This window comes from Molothrus ater, chromosome 2 (assembly GCF_012460135.2).
Source record: "Molothrus ater isolate BHLD 08-10-18 breed brown headed cowbird chromosome 2, BPBGC_Mater_1.1, whole genome shotgun sequence".
NCBI lineage: Eukaryota > Metazoa > Chordata > Aves > Passeriformes > Icteridae > Molothrus > Molothrus ater.
In genome coordinates, this window is record NC_050479.2 from 1,930,598 (window position 1) to 1,951,902 (window position 21,305).

General features: G+C 46.2%; 1 protein-coding gene across 1 annotated transcript in view; it reads left to right on the plus strand.

The window, feature by feature from the left end:
• Positions 1 to 310: 310 nt before the first annotated feature.
• RUNX1 (RUNX family transcription factor 1) overlaps positions 311 to 21,305 on the plus strand; it is a 178,419-nt gene continuing 157,424 nt past the window's right edge. The window contains exon 1 of the mRNA XM_036383532.2: positions 311 to 365. Within this exon, the coding sequence (XP_036239425.1) occupies positions 311 to 365 (55 nt within the window). The remainder of the gene's footprint in view (positions 366 to 21,305) is intronic.

Here is a 21,305-nt window from a genome sequence, read left to right on the forward strand (position 1 = left end):
CGGGATATTGGTCAGCAGGGAGGGCGAATCGTTGTGCCTGCAAACCACAGGGTTTCGGAGGGTGGTAAGCATCAGCAACCACAAGCAAGCCGCTATATTTTTTTTTTTTTTCCCCTCCTCAAGAAACAATTTCAGAGTTCTTTGAGCAAAAGTAGCTCAGGATCCGCTCCTGAGGCGCCGGGATGGAGCCGAGAGGGATGGCTGGGAGGAGGGTGGTGGCAATGACCAATCTTCACTTTGCACTCCCCAAGGTGGAAGAAACCCTAAATTCCCTCCCAGTGAAGAGAGAGTGAGTTTTAGAGAGGAAACAATGGCTTCAAACAGCATATTTGAGTCACTTCCTTCTTACCAGCACTTCTTGAGAGGTAAGTGCCATTCAGAATTTCTAAATGGATGTTTTGCTTTCCCATGTTTCACAAAATGCATGTCTGGAGAGGATCTGGGCACTTCCTTGCAGCACATGGGGTTTTTTCCACTTCAGTTTTCTTTGAGTTGATATCTGAGCTGGCAGAAATATCATCTCCGTGCTTATCAGTGAAAGAGATTCCAACAAGGTTTCATTTAAGCTGTTCAAACAACCATTGCATGCTCGTGAATTTGCTGTTCCTAAACCCCAGAGGGCTCGGACAACTCCTGGGAATTCCTGCAGGTACAAGAGTGGCAGCTCAAGCTCCTGTTTGATTCTTTTTGGGGACTTTTTGAGCAGCTGCCACAACAAATGACAGTGCAGGGAGGGAGCAGCAAGCCCAGCCAGCAGAGCAGGATTTAGGCTGGGTTTAAGGCTCAGATAAAAGCTTAGGAACCCGCTTAAAGCTTGCTGCGACTCACGTGGCTCGGGGAGAGGAGTGGTGGGCATGGACTGGGAGGCTCCGAGGATGCTCTGAGGGCTGAAGGAGCAGCTGCAGCCCCGGAGGAGCTCCGAGGGGGAATTTCGGCCAGCAATCTGTGTTGTGTCACCAGTGACCAGGAGGTTGCAACGTTCTTGTCGTGCTCTCAGCACCCCCTGTGGAGCCGCTGCGTGCTTTAGTCATGGCTTATTCACACAGCTCAGCACGGGAAACCTCTCAGCTCCCTGGGAATGGCCTTCCCAAAGGAACTCCTGGAGCTGAGCTTGTCCCTGTCCCGCAGAGAGCGGCTGTGCCCACGTGGGTGACAAGGACACCCAGCCTGGCCCTGGCTTGGCCAGGGAGCAATGGATATTTTGGGGTCCTTTTTTTTTGCTTAAGTTGGGTTAAATGTGTGAGATGGTATTTCTTGTTTGGACTTAGATGTTTGTTGTTTTTATCTGTGTCACAGTCGAACAAAGTGTGAGTTTTGTAGTGTGTAACTTTATAAGTTTAAAATGGAGATGTATCTTTGTATAAGGTTTCTTAAGGATAAAGTGTTATATAAGAAATTATACGTAAATTATCTTTACTTTTAACTCAGTAATTACTTGTGGCTTGTAACGTGGACTCTTATCTAATTATATAATACTACTCAAACTCATGAAGAAGAAGGTGAAGAAGGAGGTAAAGCAGGACTAGCTTCTGCTTTAAAACTTCAATCTTGTTTTATATATATTCCTATATTCTAAAACTTTTTCCACCATGTGATATTACACAATTCTATTCAAACTACATACTTATAATCTTAATTCTGTTATTTAATTTTGGAAGTTTTCTCCATGGCCTCAGGTCAGTGCAGTGTTCTCTTGGGGGTCAGTGCCTGGCAGCACAGAAAGTCTGGAATTCTCAGCAGCCAGGGTTCCAAAAATGGAGCAGCGCTTCAGAGCTGCTCAGAGCCCAGCCTGGCTGGCGTGAGTCAGGAGTTTATTCCCATTAATAACGGGGAATGCGGAAGAGCTGCTCCCAGCTGCTGTGTCACCCCTGGCAGCAGCTCCTGAGGGTCACAGCCTGCCCAAATCCTACCCAGCTCTGCTGTTCAAATCTATTTTTTCCCCCTCCTTCTCCTCATACCCGAAGTTTTTCTCCATCTTTTTCCTGGCAGTGCAGGCTGTGAGTCACCAGCGCCTTGGTGCCTGGCTGGGGGAGATGCTGAAGGGAGAGCAGGAGGTGCCCAAGTGCTGCCACTGCTCAGCACCCCGAGCAGGGAAAGGAAGCAATACTGCTAAAATAACAAGCAGGATCTTCCTGCAATTCGTCAGCCTTTTTTATTTATTTATTTATTTTATTTAATCTTTTTTTTTTTTTTTTTTTTTTTAGCTCAGCAACTGCTTGGTGTTTAATGTGTAGCACAGGAAGGGCTCTTGAGGAAATTTTGTGTGTGTGATAAAGAGCAGAGTGAACCTCGTGGGGCTGTGCTTGTGCCAGGCCACGGGGCGGGATGGAGAGCAGGGGTCGTGTGCTTGGCAGGAACCCAAAACATTTCTGAGCAGCTGCTTGAAAACCAAGGGCTGACTTGTCCAGAAAAGGAGGAGTTTCTTAAAGCTGCTTAATCCAGCAGGAGATTTAGCTCAACACCCCAGAACGGGGTTTATTTTTGTCCTCATTTTTGGCATCAATGTTGTTCCAGCGCCAGTATTTCGATTTCTTTGGGGAATGGGCTACAAGCAGGGCTAGGCTGGAAGTCACCTGCATATCATAGGAACACCTGGAATGTTTTGGGCCAGGCTGGACAGGGCTTGAAATAACCTGGGATAGTGGGAGGTGTCCCTGCCCACAGCAGGGGGTGGAATGGGATCATCTTTAAGGTCCCTTCCACCTCAAATCATTCCTGGTTTTTATTTTTATACAAAATTTCCTATTCAGTTTTGACAGCCCAGGCACAAGATCCTGCAGAACCTTGTGGAAAGAGGTTTTTTCCCCCTGTAGAAAACCTCAGGTCAAACACTTCAGTTGAGTTGTAAAACAAATGTTTCATCATTGCAAAAGAGCATCGTGTGTGTGTGTGTGTGTCTGTGTGTGTGAACGTGGAACGGTTTTCCAGCAGTTCCCTTTTTGTTCCTTTCTCCACTCAAACGAACTCAGGGCAGTTTCAAAATCCTGGGCTCAGCAAAAGGAACGTTTGGGCTCGGGAGCAAGAAAAATAATCATCCCTAGGGTGGGTTGTTCTCACCCTATTTCTCAACAGCCCTTGCAAAGAAACGTCCCCAAAGTGCCTCTTTTCTGCCTTTCCCGCCAAAATTTATTGCACTTTCTCCCTCAACCGAAATCGTGAAGGAAGGGGGAAAAAAAATTTGTTTTCTCTGTGGATTTCCCTTTATCAGGCCAGGCAGCTCTGTGAGAAGGAAATCCATCATTCTTTTGGAGCTTGATACTGGGTGAAAATTGGGAAAAAAAGAGGGGAATGGGGAAGCAGCAGCGTTGGTGCAGCCCCTGAGGGCAGAGGCAGGCACAGAAACCCTGAGACGTCCATGGGGTGTGGTACACCACAAAGGATGTGGCCCTTTTCCTATCACACCACACCAGCTCCCCGCTCAGGGAATGGGCACCAGGCTGGAACCTCTGAATTCCCAACACATTCCAAGGAGAACTTCTGGGATGGGGCATCAAAATGAGTCCTCTTGGGGGGGGTCTGTGGTAAAGAGTGACCCTAGAGGTTTTAAAGGAGGACAAAATAATTGCATCGCACCCCCTCCTAATTTTTATAATTCCTAATTTTATCATTTCTAATTTTTCATTTTGTAATTTATATTTTGTAATTTCTCAAAGTTGTTTCATTGTCACAATTTTAATTTCCTGGTAATTTTGCCTATGAAAGAACACAGAACTAATCTTTTTCTGCAGCTCAAAAGAGTGTAATATGTTATAATTAAAATATTTTATATAATTATTTTATAATTAAAATATTACACTTGGTGTAATATACACTCAAAAGAGTGTATATTACATCAAGTGTAATATTTTCCAGGAGGGCACTTTTCTGCTGATTCTTTCAGTAGGCAAGGTCTGATTCTTTCAGTAGGCAAAGGTCTGATTCTTTCAGTAGGCATAGAAGTTTTCTCCTGGTTTTGCCTTTGTGATAATTTTTTATTAATTAATCATGGCCGTGGTGTGACATTTGGATGGTTTGTTATCAGCTGGGAATGAACAGCAGCACAGCAATTTTATAACATGGAAAAACAGAAAAATACACTGTGGGTGATTTCTTCTGAGTCCTACAGTGCCAAGGAGCACCCAGGCATTGAGAGATTCTTGCCTTGTAAATGCAAAATAAAAGTGGTGAGTCCAAGGAAGGGCAACAAAGCTGGGAAGGGGCTGGAAAACAAATCCTGGGGGGAGCGGCTGAACTGGGGGGGCTCAGCCTGGAGAAAAGGAGGCTCAGGGGGGACCTCAGTGCTCTGCACAGCTCCTGACAGGAGGGGAAATGGCCTCAAATGGCACCAGGGCAGGCTCAGGTTGGAGACTGGGACAGAAAATTTCCCTGGCAGAGTGGTCAGGCCTTGGGCTGAGCTGCCCAGGGAGGTTTGGAGTCCCTGGAATTGTCCCAGAGCAGTCTGGATGTGGCCTTGGGGACAGGATTGGGGTGATGCTGGTGGGGCTGGGGTGGCACTGGGTGATCCTGAGGTCTTGAGATGATTTAATGGAGAAGCTCTCCCTGCTCTGAAGGTTCTCCATGGATTCAGGGACACCTGAGCACTCTGATTCTCACTGAAAATGAGCGGCTCTGGCTTTCCTTGTGGTGGGATTCCTGTTGGAAAAGGGCCCAAGTCCCTGGTGCTGGGTGGGAGTGGAGGCTGAAGGGGTCAGGGGCTCCTTCCCATCAGCCCCAGAATTGTGGATTCCTCATCCCTGGAAGTGTCCCAGGCCAGGTTGGGGCACCCTGGGACAGAGGAAGCTGTCCCTGCTATGGAAGGGGTGGGATAGGATGATCTTTAAATCCCTCCCAACCCAAACCAGTCTGGATTCTCTGTTTCCAGCAGCAGAAATTCCCTTGTCACTGTGGAGAGAGAATTTTCCAGGCCTTTTTCAGGCTGCCTGCCCCGTACCAAAGAGTTAATTCCTGTCAGCATTATAAACCACTGACTGCAGCTTGTGAATAGGAAATTGAACTAAAGCTCATAAAAACCTTGGCTTACAAGTAGAAAAACCTTGCACAATGTCTGATTTACACAGCCTGAGCTCTTTTTTTCACTTAAAAGCCTTGAGAAACACTGCGAGGCCTGAACACAGGAAGTAAAAAGTCTGACAGAGCTGAACATGCTGCTCTGGTGAGATCAAGAGATTTTATCCTGAGCCAAAATATTTCACTGAGCGTTTCAGCAGCCACACTCAGCCCAGGGATGTGTTGTGCTGAGTCTAAAAAGGATTTAGGCTCTGTCTGGCCTGCCCATGCCTCAGATTGTTTTGCCTTTGCCCTTTCTCACTTGGCCATTAATTAGAGATTGTTGGGTGTTTTACCATGAGGGACCAACTCCAGCTCTGAGGTGGAAGATGAAAGTATCTCCCCCATGCTGCCAGGGGATGCAATAAAAACAGAAAATAAACTGCTTTTCTTTTTTTTTTTTTTTTTTTTTGTGCGTGTGTGACCAGAAGATAATCAAGATTTAGTTTGACTGCTGAGGCGTGATCCCAGAATAACAGGATGCTTATCTTGAAATGCATGTGAAAGCCAGGGGTAGTGGCAAGTTTATGAAAGTAATTTTTGAAATTTGACTTCAGAATAAAGAATGAGTGTCCCAGTCATGCTTCTCATTGAAAATGAGCGGCTCTGGCTTTCCTTGTGGTGGGATTCCCATTGGAAAAGTCCTCAAGTCCCTGGTGCTGGGTGGGAGTGGAGGCTGAAGGGATCAGGGGCTCGCTCCCATCAGCTCCAGAACTGTGGATTATTTGACAGGGGAGAGTCTGTACCTAAACAAGAGTGGCAAGGAAATTACTGCTGTTGGATTTAGAAACTGGATTTGAAAAGCCAAGGAGAAAGAATCCTAAGGAAAAAGCAGATTTCTCTGTGGGTTATCCCAAAACCAGCAGAAATGTCTGACTTTCACATCCTGCCATGTGCACATGGTACCTGCTGGGTTCCAGAGGTTTCTGCTGCACATCCAAAGGGATTCCCAGGCAGGAATGGGGATGGAGAACAAGGATGAAAGGCATTAAATTGTACCAGGGGAGGTTCATTGACATGAAATCCCACTGAATCCAAGGCTTGAACAGAATCCTAAAAACTCCTGGATTTGTCCATACATACAGAGTATCATGGAACTGTGTTGGTTGGAAAAGCCCTTTAAGATCATCAACAATTTCTTAATAAATACCAGCCAGGTTGAGGGGAAAAAAACCAAACCAAAACAAACAAAAAAAACAACCAACCAAAAACAAACAAACATACAAAGCAAGCAAACAAAAAAAACCCCAAAACCCAAAAAACTTCTGAAGGGTTAAGTTTTCCCTTTGCCTCTCCCTGCCCTATTTCAGAGCACAAAGCAAACCCTGTTAAAGCTGGGGAAGAAAGATCCCCTGGAAGCAGCTCTGTCATCTGCCAGATGATTTGTGGCTTCCTCCAGGACATCTGGGATTGGCCATGGAGAGAGACAGGCCACGGTGACTCACTGGGCTGAGAGGACAAGAAAACATTGTCCTCCCTCCTTTTTTTCTGCTCTGCAGAGGCTGGGTAATATTTGGATAAACTTGAGTCAGCTGCCCAAATTGTGCAGAAATATCTCCTCTCTGAGAGGCGTCGAGGAGCTGTGTGGGGTGGCAGCAGTGGAGGTGACAGCAGTGCTGGTGGCTGAAGCACCTGAGATCCCACAAAGGGCTCCAGGCTGTGGGTGCCTGGGTTTGAAAAGACAGGTGTTGGTTAAGGAAGGCAGGAGCCCCTGTTGAAATGAAAAAATGCAAATTAGTATAGGCTGAATTATTATGATATTGAAATTAAGGGGGCAAAGATATGGGATTAGGAATAGCAGTTCTTTACTAGGAAAATTAAAAATACAAATGCAAAAGTACAAACAAAAAAAAAAAAAAAAACCACTGCCAGAGTCAGAGCAGTCCGGTGACCCCCTGTGTGTCAGGGGGTGGCACAGCCCCATCCCATGGGGGCTCAGCCCTCCTGCAGTGCCAGCTGTGGCTCTGCTGGAGCAGGGATCCTGCACAAGGGGGGAGTTTTCCTCTGCAGCTCCAGGGCTGCTGGAGATGGGCCTGGGCTCCCTCTGGCAATGCAGGGCAGCAGAAGCTGCTCCTCTGGCAATGCACTGGGCAAAGGCTGCTGAGCTGTCCCAGCACCTCAGATTGGATCCAGGTAGGAATGCTTGGCTCCTCCCCTGGGCGCAGCATCTCCCCATGGGATGATGGGATTGGATCAGCCCTGCAGGGACACTCAGTGGCCATGGACAGCAGAGATCTCCTGCAGGGAGGATTGGCTGTGGGAGAGAGAAAGAAAAAACTGCCCATGGACAGCAGAGAGCTGCCCCAGCTCTGACAGATGGGAACAGAACACCAGCCCAGCCCCAGCCCCATCCTGCATTTCCAACCCAAGGCAGTTGGTGAAGCCTTGCACACACCAGAATATTCTCAGGGATACTGAAATCAAGGCATGCCCCTCCTGCCAATGGAAAGAGTAGGAATTATGCAGATTCCCAATGTCATTTCCAAAATAAATGACTTTTTTTAACACTGGGACCCCAGCCAAACCCTAGCTTTACAAACAATTTAAGTTCAATAATAAAACTAAATGGTTTAGTCCAGTAAAACTAATTTTAGTCCAAAACATTTAATTTTCAATAAAGATTTATTCAAAATATTGAAATAGGAGAAAGAAAAGCACATAGAAGGACTGAGTGTGAAGCAGGGAAGGAGAGTGTGAGGGCAGCTCAGTTGGAAATTGAGTTTCCAGTTCATCCTTGCTGTCATCTGGAGGATTCCCCACTTCTGCTGTGAGTGAAACTCTGTCAAACTGGGCAGTTTCACCTCGTGAAGATCTGTGAGAACACTTTCTCTGGCTCTGATCAATCTGGGAATTTCTGTTTCCAACTTGTAGTTTTTGTTTTGAGTTTCTGATTCCAGTGAACCCCCAAGCAGTCCAAGATTGGCTTGGGGTTTTTTTTTTCATTTACCTCATGAATATTTTGTCGTGCAGGATGTTTTCTGTCATCTGCTTTCGTACTGAAGCTGTGATTTTGAAAGCCCAGAAGCTGCATTTAGGTTGGGTTTTGTCTGCAGGTTGAAAGGTTTATGTCTTACAAGTCTTTCTGAGAAAGCACTGGAAGGAAACCTGAAAACCGTCAGGTTTTATGAGATCTGCTATAAACATTTCAAGCTGCTGTATTCAGGGCAAGCCCTGCCACCCTCATCAAATCAGCAGCTCAGAAGCTCTGAGCCAGCCCTTCCAGTGGCTTTCTGTGGTGTTTGAAAGGGAAAGGAGAGCTTGGGAAATCCCTGGCAGGTTCAGGGTGAAGCACCACATGGGCCTGGGTGTCCTTTGTGACAAATGTCTGGGGCCTTCAAAGGCCCAGCACCACCTGCAGCTCTCACAAGTTCATTTTTTACTGGTTCATTTTTTTCAGCTCTCAGAAGTTCATTTTTTACATGGTTTTATGGAATTCATCTGTGCTGTGACACGGCCAGACCTGGGCTCAGAGATCCACAGAATCCTGGAATTAGCAGGGTGGGAAGAGATCTCCAGGATTCCCCACTCCCACCATCAACAGCTTCACCCCAAACTGTGACCCCAAGGGCCACATCCAGACTCCTCCTGAACATTCCCAGAGAATTCCCAGCCCTTCCAGTGGCTTTTGTGGTGTTTAAAAGGAAAGGAGAGCTTGGGAAATCCCTGGCAGGTTCAGGGTGAAGCACAGTGTGGGGCTGTGTTTCCTTTGTGACAAATGTCTGGGGCCTTCAAAGCCCCAGCACCACCTGCAGCTCTCACAAGTTCATTTTTTATGATGGTTTTATGGGATTCATCTGTGCTGTGACAGCCAGACCTGCAGAGATCCACAGAATCCTGCAATTATCAGGGTGGGAAGAGATCTTCAGGATTCCCCACTCCCACCATCAACAGCATCACCCCAAACTGTGACCCCAAGGGCCACGTCCAGACTCCTCCTGAACATTCCCAGAGAATTCCCAGCCCTCACATCCCTCCCCACTCCTGTCAGGAATTGTGCAGAGCAGTGAGGTCCCCCCTGAGCCTCCTCTCCTCCAGACTGACCAGTTGGTGGCCACTTTGTCCCTGTCTGAGGGGATCCAGGATTTTATCCCAAGAATTGGCCCTAGGACAGATTTTCTTCCATCAAAGAAAGGGGAAGTGTGGCTGCAGGAATGGTTTTGAAGCAGTGCTACCTTAAATCTGTCCTGGCTGTGTAAAATCAGGAGTGACAGCCCTGGGGTTCATCTCCTGCCCTCACTCAGCACCACAGCTCATCCTGACACCTGCCAGGGGGGGCTGGATGGGGCTCCCCTCACGTCCAGAAGGACATTGAGGGGCTGGAGAGTGTCCAGAGATGGGAAAAAGGGGCTGGAAAACACATCCTGAGGGATGAGGGAGCAGCTGAGGGAGCTGGGGGGGCTCAGCCTGGAGAAAAGGAGACTCAGGGGGAGCTCATTGCAGGAGGGGCAGTGAGGGAGGGTTGGTGGAAATGAAAAAATGAGAGGCAATGGCCTCAAATGGCACCAGGGCAGGCTCAGGTTGGAGATTGGCAAAGAAAATTTCCCAGGCAGAGTGGTCAGGCCTTGGGCTGAGCTGCCCAGGGAGGTTTGGAGTCCCTGGAATTGTCCCAGAGCAGTCTGGATGTGGCCTTGGGGACAGGGATTGGGGTGATGCTGGTGGGGCTGGGGTGGCACTGGGTGATCCTGGAGGGTTTTCCCAGCCTTGATCCTGGGATTCTGAGAAGATCCAACCTTCAGGGCAGGTTGGATCAGTCACAGCTCTCTGATGCTCAGCCTGGAGCAAAGGAGGCTCAGGGGGGACCTCAGTGCTCTGCACAGCTCCTGACAGGAGGGGCAGGGAAAGGAGGAGAGGAAATGGCCTCAAATGGCACCAGCGCAGGCTCAGGTTTTTTAAAACACTTCCTGTGGAACTGAACAAAAAAATCATCACCCAGATTCCTTTGGTGGATCTTTTCCTGGCTGTCCCCTGGATCTCTGCGAGATGGGAACATTTGAGAGTCTCTGTTCAGGTTTCTGTAGAGCTCTGGGACATTTTTGTCCCTCTCAGAGTGGTCAGGCCTTGGGCTGAGCTGCCCAGGGAGGTTTGGAGTCACTGGAACTGTCCCAGAGCAGTCTGGATGTGGCCTTGGGGACAGGGATTGGGGTGATGCTGGTGGGGATGGGGTGGCACTGGGTGATCCTGGAGGTTCCTTCCCACCTCGGTGATTTTGGGATTCACATCACCCAGAGAGGCCCCAGATCTGAGGGCAGAGCTTCACCCACCTCATGGGAAGGGCTTTGTATTTCAGAATTCAGTTACCAGATAATATCAGACTTCTGTAAAACACTTCTGGTTTTCAGGACCTCCATGTAAATGAGCTCTTGGGGTTTGTATGAGTCAGAGGGAATAGAATTCATATCTGGAAGATAACTCAAGTTCAGACTCCATGAACAGAATTTTCAACTAAAAGAGAGAGGTTTAGATTAAATATCAGGGAGAAATCCTCAGAATGAAGTTCCTGGAGAAGCTGTGGCTGCCTCTGGATCCCTGGAAGTGTCCAAGGCCAGGTTGGACAGGGCTTGGATCCACCTGGGACAGTGGAAGGTGTCCCTGCCCATGGAGGGGGTGGAACAAGATGATCTTTAAGGTCCTTCCAACCCAAACCATTTTGAGTCTGTATTTGTGAGCGTTGCTGAATCACTTGCTGCATAACGTGGTGGTTTCATTGCTCCAAACCCTGTGCAAGAAATTCAGTTACAACTTTTTCCATCCTTTTGGCCACCTCTGAGAGGAAAAGGACCCCTCAGCCTGCAGAGTTTTCTCTTTATCAAACCTGTAAAAGTGAAAATGGACGGGTCTGAACACCCACACATTTTTCACACCAAAAAAACTTTGCACACTGATACCAAGAGTCAGGTCTCTTATAGGAACATGAGCTTCTTCTGGCTGTCCCTTACTGGAGAAAATGATTTAATTTTCTAAATGAAGCAGGGTTTCATATACAGTGTGCCTGGAAATGAAATGTGAATGACTTGCCAAGGTTAAAAACCAGAGACAGGATAAACTTTTGGGGTTTAAAAGTCATGAATTGTTCAGATTTTGGAGTAGCAATCAGAACTTTTAATGCTGGGGTGGTTTTCTTTTCCTCTAATAGGGACTGCAATGGAAATAGTCATTTTTGTCACCAGTTGCCCAGGGAATGGGCACAGCCTGAGGCTGCCAGAGCTTCAGGAGCGTTCAGACAGCACTGCCAGGGATGGCCAGGGTGGGACTGTTGGGGGTCAGGAACTGGATTTGGATAATCCTTGTGGATCCCTAAGGATAATCCATGGTTTTATAAATCCCATTTGGGATAACAGGACATTACCAACATGAAGAGGGATTTGGGGTTCCCTTGTGGGGTGAGTTTGTGTTTGTTTAAACTGATTTCTAGGCAAGGAAAGATGATTAAGAGTCACATTTTACTGGGGCAATTAAGGCAACCCAGACTTTTGTGTACATGGAACCTGATCCAAGAGTCAGGGAAACCACTGGAAAGACCTGGCTGATGGCTTTGGGCTTTGGGTGAGACCTGGGATGACTCTTGTGCTGCAGAAAAAGGTGTGGCACCAATGGCCCAGGCCAGCAGTTCCTTTTCAAACAGCGGCTTTTGGCTTTGGGGCGGAATCATGGACTTATGGAATTAAAACTCATCTCATCCCAGCCCTGCCATGGCAGGGACACCTCCCACTGCCCCAGGCTGCTCCAGCCCCAGTGTCCAGCCTGGCCTTGGGCACTGCCAGGGATCCAGGGACACCCTGTGCCAGGGCCTGCCCACCCTGCCAGGGAGGAAATTGTTCCTAATATCTGATCTAAACCTGTAATGTTTCAGTTTGAGGCCATTCCCTGGGTGCTGTCCCTGCATGCCCTGGAAATTGTCTCTCTCCAGCTTTCCTGGGGCTCCTGCAGGCCCTGCAAGGCCACCCTGAGCTCAGCCCAAAGCTTCTCCTGTGCAGGTGAACAATCCCAGCTGTGCCAGCCTTTCCTCCCAGCAGAGCTGCTCCAGCCCTCTGCCCATCCTGGAGCCTCCTCTGCTTTGCTCCAGCAGCTCAATCTTGCCCTGTTTTGCTCCATTCTCAGGATGTGCTGAATAAAAAACGCCTCTGTGTGAGCCACAGGTCCCAATTCCAGCTGCCCACCAGGGGCTTGGCTCATTTTTCCAGATTTATTAGGAAATCCCCCTCCCAACCCTTCCCTCCTGTGGCAGCTCCAAGTTTTGGGCCCATCCGTGTCCCACGTGGAGAGGGCAAGAGCAGCTCTGGAGGCTTTGGGGTGTTCCTGCTTTGATGAAACCACCCCAGCTGGAGATCAAAAGCACTTTTTAAACAGAAGCAGTTGGAGGTTTTCCATCTGCTCAGCTCCTTTTCGGCCTTTGCTAAAGCCCATTCCAGGCAGAGGGAGCAGGAGAGGCTCCAGATCCCATTGTCTGAGGGGATCAGGTGTGGGACCAGGCTGGACATGAGGTCAGCCTCTGGAGCTTCAGGTTTATAAAAAATCCTACACAGATCTTTTTTTTGATTTAACAGAAATTTGTGACCAGATTTCAACTCATTTCCAAGGAAAATCTTTTCCCTGTCCCTTAACTTGTTTTCTGGCTGAAGTCCCTCACTTGTTAAGGTGAAGAACTTGAATATTTTAAAGCATTGCTGGACTTTTTAGTTTTTTTTTGATTTGTTTGTTTTTTCTGCAGAAGATTAAGGCCTCTCTTATTTGAAACTGCAGTTCAAAGAGGAATGAGAAATTAAATAAATAACCTATAGAAAAACATGAGCTGTCCTATTTTAGGATGTCATTACCTGCAGCAAAGTTTCTCTCACTTCTTTCTCCTCGGTGAGAAAACAAACTACCTCGTGATTGAGGTCTGCAGGAAATGCTGCTCTTTGCAACATTTGCACCAACCAATTCACCCAAACTTTTCTAGCACATGACTTAGGTTGCGAATTTTGCTGCTGGTTTGCATTTCTGCAGCTGAAGACCAACCTGCTTTGAGTTATCATAAAACAAAAGCAAAAAAATAAAATTACTGAGTGGATTGAAGATTTGCCTGGGGAAAAAAAAATCCATTTTAAATATTTTTTTTTTACCAGAATTCAGTGCAGAAAAGAGAGTGAGAAAGTCAGGAAGGGGAAGAAGTTTTTCATTGTGATTTAACCCTTGAATAGCAAAGCCTCTTTTCCTCTGCTGACCTCTGTTTGCACTGGGGGCTGCATTTTCCACCTGGAATGGGGAATATTCCTGACCAGCAAGAGCTGCTAGGATTTCAGGGAATGGTTGGGTGATGGAAATCTGAGGCCCAGCTGCTGATATTTTAGACACAGGTGTTTGGAGCTGCCTAAAATAAAGGAATAGAGAAAACTCCCCCAGGTTGTGCTCCCAGAATAATCCACTGGCATTTTTCCAGGTTTTTTTGTTGATAGCTTTTTTTTTTTTTTTTTTTTTTGGAAGCTCAGTGTTTGAAGTCAATCCCCCATTGTGTTATTGAATTATTGTCCTTCCCTTCACTGGTGTCTTCTCACTTTGGTTGGGGTTGGATGGATGCAGGCGGCCCAAAGAAATCCTGTTTCTGTGCCTGGCACCTGGAATTCCCCTCTTTGATCCTGATTCCTGGAGCTTTTTTAGAAATTCAGGAAGGGATCCTGGAATCATGGATTGGTTTGGATTGGGAGGAACCTTAAAAACCACCTCACTTCAGCCACTTCCCACTCAGAGCTTTCCACTGCCCCAGATTGCTCCAAGTCCCATCCAGCCTGGCCTTGGACACCTCCAGGGATGGGAACCCCCAAACTCTCTGGGATGGAAGGATTGGCTTCTCCTGGAGCTGCTGTGCACTCCTCCTCTTTAATTTCTAACTTCACCCAGAGTCTTGAGTCAACGAGTGCTGAACACACCTCCAAAAGTTCCTGATTTTTTCCCAAAATCTCAAGTGCAGGGCTCTGTGCATAGATCCCAATGGACCAACAGGTTCCTGTGGGATCTTAATTTCCTTTTTCCAGGCTCTCCTAGAAGTTTCCTGCATGAGCCTGGGCCTGTTAATTTTGGTAGTGCAGTGACATCAACATTAATTTTGGCAATGCAGAACTCGAAAGTGGCGTGTGCTGGGCGTGGGAGGGAGAAAATGGCAGGGAAAAAGAGAATTATTTCTAAACTGGTTTCTTTGCTGCTACTTTTTCGCTTGAATAGATGTGAAACTCGAGAGGCAGCTGGTGTCAGAGTTCTGATGCAAGTGCTGATGTGGTAGATAAAAGTGGGGAGGGTGTTGAGCCAAAGGCTTGGTTGGAGTCAAGATTAGAGCAGGACAGAAGTTGTGCCTCCTGTGCAGGGGAATTGCTGGGCTCAGGCCCTGCCCGTGGCTCTGGGGCCATTGCTGGGCCTGGAGCAGAGCCTGGGCCTGCTCTGACCTCTGCACACAGGGACAGACACAGGGACAGACACAGGGACAGCGACAGGGACAGACACAGGGACAGACACAGGGACAGACACAGGGACAGGCAGGGACAGACATAGGGACAGACACAGGGACAGGCAGGGACAGACACAGGGAGGGCTGAGGCCCCTCAGCTGGGGCTCCTCTCCAGGCTGAGCAGCTCCATCTGATGCCTTGTGCAGGCTGCCCCAGAGCAGAGGCTGGACAGAGCTAAAGAATAAAGCAGGGATTTATTCAAAGCATCTCCTCCATGGATGCACCTTGGGCAGCACCAGAGCCCAGCCAGGGCTGCACCCAAGATGAACCAAAATGGCCCCAAAATGCACGGCCGGGCACGGGGTCTGTCCCTGGGATCAGTTCTGCTCCATTTGCATCTTGCAGTTCATTGTCCCATTCCAGCTTCAGCCCCTGCAGTCCCACCCTGCTTGTTTTTCTCTCTCCAGCCCACGGGGTTTGTGCTCTGGGGCTGAGATTTGGATCATTTGTCCTTGGTGCCCAGCTGGAGCAGGAATTGTTTTGTCTCCCTGCTCTGTGCACAGAGCTCACCATCCCAGAATATGAACCCAGCCCCACACACTGAAGCAGCACAGGATGTGAAAAATAGAAAAGCTCAAACCTGAGGCATCACAGCTCCCTCAGCCTTTCCTGGGCACGGAGCTGCTCCAGGCCCTTGCTCAGCTCCAGGAGCTCCTGGCCCTGCTGTGCTGAGGAGCCAGAGCTGGACACAGCAGCCAGAGGTGCCCCCAGGGCTGGTGATGTTTCCAGGGAAATGTTGGAGAAGCACTTGGGATGGAGATGGATTGATTGGCTTGAACACTTCAGGCAATTACTCCGTGGATATTAATTCCATGAAATGCAGATGTTGTTAATGGGGGCCTTCCCCACAGCCTGTGCAAGGTGGTGAAAACCTCTCTTGCTTCTCATGAGATTTTGTCATTCTTTTTCTAGCTAAGCCTTGCTTTAGTGGGAGGTTCCAAAAAGTTTTCATTGAAAATGTACAAAGCCACTAAAAGGCTTCTCCTTGGAGGGTAAAATTTCAGATGGAAGCATCACCTGAATTCAAGCCAAGTCTGGTTTGGTGCAATTAAAAACCCAGGAGATGCTGTCCTGGGCAGACCCAGATTTCCTACAGACCTGGATGTGCTTCGTGCCTGCAGCCTCTAAAACCCAAGAGGGATTGAATCTGATGGAAGGAATCTAAAACCTCTCTCGGGCTCCCTTCAGCTGGGAGGGAGCTCTGACAGAGCCTCTCAGGCACGGTTCATGAAAGCCAAAGGAACTTCAGCCCACTTCTGCTCTATCAACTTTAGTAAAGTTGGCCCGCAAACCACAAGAGCTGGGGGAGGGCCAGAGACAACGAGGAGAGATCACACAGGCTCTGCCTCCACAAAAGCAGCCTGAGAGAGGAGTTTGCAGCTCAGTTTGGCCCCAGTGGCACCCAAAATTAGTCAAATCCGTCCTGAAATGCTCAAATTGCTCTGAGAATAGGATATTCCTCATCTTCATGGATGAAGAATCAGGGAGGAATGATCAGATTGTAAGTTCAGCAGTTCTGAGAACCTCAACTTTACAACTATCTCCCAAAAGATCTCATGTTTACCTCCAAATTCAGATTGAATCAAGCTGATGTTTTAATCAGAAATTTCCTGAGCACCACATATTATTTCAGGGCTCTCATATTGTACCTCTCCAGCTGCAATCCAGCTCAAATAAAAACCACAATGAAAATCCAGGGGAAAAAGTGTTCTCCAGTTAACTTTGAGCAGCAGGAGAACTGGAAAATGCCAAGAGCTGTTTCTGGACATCAAACTGGGTCCCTTCCAACTCAGGATATTCTTGATAGACTCCCTAAAATCCTCCCAGGCTCCAGCAGAGCAGGAGGTTGTTGTGGCACACAAAGAATTCTTCCATGCATTTAAAATTATTTCCTTTTTATTTTTTTTCTTGCAGAAAAGAATTGAAAAGCAAAACTTCATTAAAAAAAAAAAAAAATTAATTCCAGAGCTACTTTTTTTTCCCCCTGCTCTCCCTGGTGTTGATCTGGCACTGGGAAGCTCCAGAAACACTTGCAGGGTGCAAAGCCAGAGCTGCCGTTGGAAAAGGCTCCACCTTTGCCCAGGGAATTATCAGAGCTTGGTTTGGCTTTTTCCCATATCTCCCTTCTGGGTAAATTTCCAGGCTGGTGCCTCACTGGTTGGCAGGGCAGGTTTCTCTGGAGGACAGCTCAAGTGACCTTGGAGAGCAGAACCTGCTCCTTGAGGAGCCTGAGCTGCAAAATTTGGGGCAGGGGCATGGGATGGTGTCAGGATCCATGGGCTGGGAGGACAGAATGCCAGAACCCCCAAATCCCTGAGGCTGGAAAAGATCTCTGAGACCACCCAGTCCCAGCTGTGCCCCATGCCCACCTTGTCCCCAGCGCAGAGCTCTGAGTGCCACCTCCAGGCCTTCCTTGCTTGCTCCTTTGGCTTTTTAGAAGCATTTCCATTAATTCAGCCCTCACTCCAGCAAAGGGGGACTGCATGGCAAAGAAATCATGGAAATCTGCATGGAATCATGGAATGCTTGGGGTTGGACGGGACTTTTAAGGCCATTTCATTCCTACCCCCTGCCACTCGCTCCCAAAGGTTGCTCCTTGGACAATGCTCCGTTGCCTTGGACAATTCCAGGGATGGATGCCTCATTTTTCTGTGCACACAGGGGCATTCCCTTGCTGTTTCAGCATAGCACAACCCCTCCCTCAACAGCAAATTCGAGGTGGAATCATAAAAATGGAGCAAAATGAGAGCTCAGCCTCACCACCGAGCCCCACCAGGACTCGGGTTTGGTTCCTCCCAGCAGGAAGGAGCTCGGCTCGCACCTGCACCCGCTTTTCCTCCGGGAAAAACCCCGAGAGGCTCCAAGCTGGCACCCAGCACCCCAAAACAGCCCTGTCCCCGGAGTCCTGGGCCAGCTGCTGGCCTCTTTGGGGCATCCTGTTTGTAGGAAAACAAGTGACAGTTGCAGGAGGGTTGCGAGAGCGAGCAAACCGCAGCCCCTGCCTGGCGCTGATAAGGGCCCTGCGCTGCTCTTGCAGCAGTTCCGTCCCCACTCCCCCCGGGGCCTTCCTGTCCCCGAGCTCTGCCCAGCTTCTTTTCAGTTATTTTGGTTTCTCAGAAGGGACAGGAGCTCTGCAGCTCGCAGGGAACGAGGGTTTGCAGCCTCCTGTGGGGCTGGAGTGGGGAAGGAGGAGGGTGGGAATAAGTGGATTTGAAAGCACAGACCCGTTGCGGTTTTTGGGGTTTTGGGAGTTTGCAGCCACCTGGCAGCCTGATGTCCTCCTGAAGAGCTTCGTTGGGCTGATCTGTGCATGCTCAGAGCAGTTCTGGAGGGGATCAGAGCTGGTGGCACAGCCCAGAAGCATTTCTGGGCTCAGGGGCCATCAGTGGGACAAAGATCTGTGTTTGTGTCTCAGGGCGATGCAGACTTTGAGATGTCACAACTCAACGGAAAGGATGAAAAAAAAAACAAACTTAAAATGCACCAGGGGAGGTTCTGAAAAGAGATTTGAGGGTTTTTTTCCCCCACAGGAACAGTCAGGAAGTGGAATAATTGCCCATGGTGGAGTCACTGTCCCTGGGAGTGTTCAGGAGTCTGGAGGTGGCCCTTGGGGACAGGGTTTGGTGGCACTGGATGATCCTGGAGGGCTCTTCCCACCTGGGTGATTCTGGGATGCAGCAGCCACAGAGCAGGGGCAGTGTTTGCAGACAGAATAAGATGTGAGGAGGGGTGAAGCTGTAAAACCAAATGTTACTGCTCCTGCTTAAAAAAGAAACCCAAAACCTCTGTGACCTCCAGGAAAGATCTCCCCCGCTCCTCTGAACGAGCTCTTTTCTTATCAGCAGCAAATCATTTCTTCCCTCAAGCAAACATTATTCTTGCCGTAAGAGCTGTGAAACTCCCAGTGTATAAATTTCTGGAGGTTCTGGAATGATTTTTCTCCTCATTAATTGCCTCTGCCTGTTCAGGTTAAATTCAGGTCTTCAGGTTCGTGGGATGGTTTGGGGTAGAAGGGATTTAAGGGATCATCCCATCCTTAAAAAGCTGCCATGGGCAAGGACACTTCCCACTGTCCCCAGTGTCCAACCTGGCCTTGGGCACTGCCAGGGATCCAGGGATGGAATTCCATGCCAGCCCTGCCCACCCTGCCAGGGAACAATTCCTCATTGCCAAGATCCCACCCAGCCCTGCCCTCTGGCACTGGCAGCCATTCCCTGGGTGCTGTCCCTGCATCCCCTGGAAATTGTCTCTCTCCAGCTTTCTTGTCAGCTCCTTCACGTCCTGGAATTAACTCTATTTTTAACAAAACTCTGATATATGTTTTAATAAATTACATCTGCAAAAATTCCCAAAAAACAAACCCAAATCCCTCCTTCCCTGGTAGGAGATAAGGAGGTTGCAGAGTCAATAATATTTATTCAAGTAGTGCTAAAAAGCTCCAGATCAGAATTTATCCCCTTTAATCCAGTAAAAATCAGAATTTATCCCCTTTAATCCAGTAACACCTGCTCAAGAACATCCAATATCCCCCTTTTTGTTGGGATCCACGCCCAAAAGGGGGTGTAGGGTGCAGGGCTCCTGTTCCAGCCAGCTGCTCCCTGCAGTCCTCGGGTTTCCAAGGAGAAAGGGAGCAGGTCCCTCCTGTGCTCTCCAGGGACTTCATTGCAAAGCTGGGCTGGTCAGGTTTGCTTCAAAACGGGAACTTTAGATGTGATTTTGGGCAGGAATTGTTCCCTGGCAGGGTGGGCAGGGCTGGGATGGAATTCCCAGAGCAGCTGGGGCTGCCCCTGGATCCCTGGCAGTGCCCAAGGCCAGGCTGGACACTGGGGACAGTGGGAGGTGTCCCTGCCATGGCAGGGGTGGCACTGGGTGATGCTTAAAATCCCTTCCAACACCAATCATCCCATGATTCCATTATTCCCTGATTCCATTATTCCAATTTTTATAACTAAATTACCTTTGTTACTCTTCTTTCCAAACTAAGTTTCTTCCTAAAAAATACATTTCAATTCTCATTTTTCTCATTTATAGGAAAACTGCATTATTTTGGAAAAACATCCCTGAATATATCCTACAAAATAAACAGTGGGACAATCATTATAATATCAGGAGAATCATATCAGGGTGCCTAAATCCTAAAACAAAAGAGGGAAAATCCTGCTGAATTTGATCCCACTCATGAGCAACCCCACTGATCCCAGAGGCAGTGAGGAGTGGTGGCACTTGCAGTGGGAAAGCTGGGATGGGATTCTGGGATTTGCCACATTAGGAGGCAAAAAAAAGGGGAAAAATTAGGAGAGAATAAAAGGAAAAAATTATTTTTCTTTTTTTCTTCCTTTTATTATTTTTTAGATTTTATTTTTATTTTCTTATTATTTTCATTTTTTATTTTTCATTTTAATTTTATGTTCATTTTCATGTCTATTTTTATCAACAACCTCATTATTATCATTCTTATCGTCATGATTATCATAATTATCACTATTATAATTATTATTACTATTACTATGATTATTTATTTGTTAATTAAGTAATAAAAACTCAAGACCCTCAGAATATGGAATCAGCCCCACGGCTGCTGCAGCCAGAATTCCTTCTGTTCCCAAATCTTCTCCCTGAAACCTGCAGGGACTGCAGGAAAACTCAGCAGGATTTTTGCTTCCCCTGCCTTGGAAAAGGGATTTTTCTGCCTTAAAGTTGGAAAATTTGGGGCATTTCCAGCTGATCTTAAACTAAATTATTCATTTTTGGGGGAAATATGAACTCCTGATAATGCTCAGGATTTCCATGGGGAGTTTATAGAGGTATACAATATATAATATAATGTCTATAATCTATAAAATATTAAAAATAAATTATAAACTATGTATTATAGAAATAATATAAATGTAAATAATATAAAATATAAATATTATAATAATTAATTATATTTTATATTATAAATTATACTATAAATATAATAATATAATAATTATTAAAATAAAATATAAAATATCAATATATAAATATAAAATTACATATAAAATATAAAAATAAAGTTTAAAATATAAGTTATAAAACAAAAAGTATAAATATTATAATATAATAATCATAATAGATATTCTATCCTACATTTTAAAATATAAATTATAAAGTGTAAAGTAAAATATAAATACTATCATATAATAATTATTAAAATAATAGAAATTATAAAAATAAGTTATCATACAAATATTATAAGTTAATAATTAAAATATAAATTTTATATTTTATACTTTGTATAAAATTCTGATGCTCAGGATTTCCATAGGGAGTTTATAGAAGTAGATAATATATAATTTAATATCTATAATCTATACTCTATAAAATATAAAGTATAAAATAGAAATATTGTAATATAATAATAATAGATATTCCATCTTATATTTTGAAATATAAATTATGAAGTATAAGTTATAATATATTATTTTAATATAATAATCATTCAAATAATATAAATTATAAAATCAATTATAATACAAATATTACAATATAATTATAATATAAATTTTACATTTTGTACTTTATATAATATCCTGATGCTCAGGATTTCCATGGGGAGTTTATAGAAGTCGATAGTATGTCATTTAATATCTATTATGTATAAAATATAAATAATAAACTATAAAATATAAATTAAATATATAAAAATAAATATTATAGTATAATAATCATAATAGATATTCTATCTTATATTTTAAAGTATAAATTATAAAATAGAAATTATAAATATTATAAAATAATTATTAGAATAATATAAATT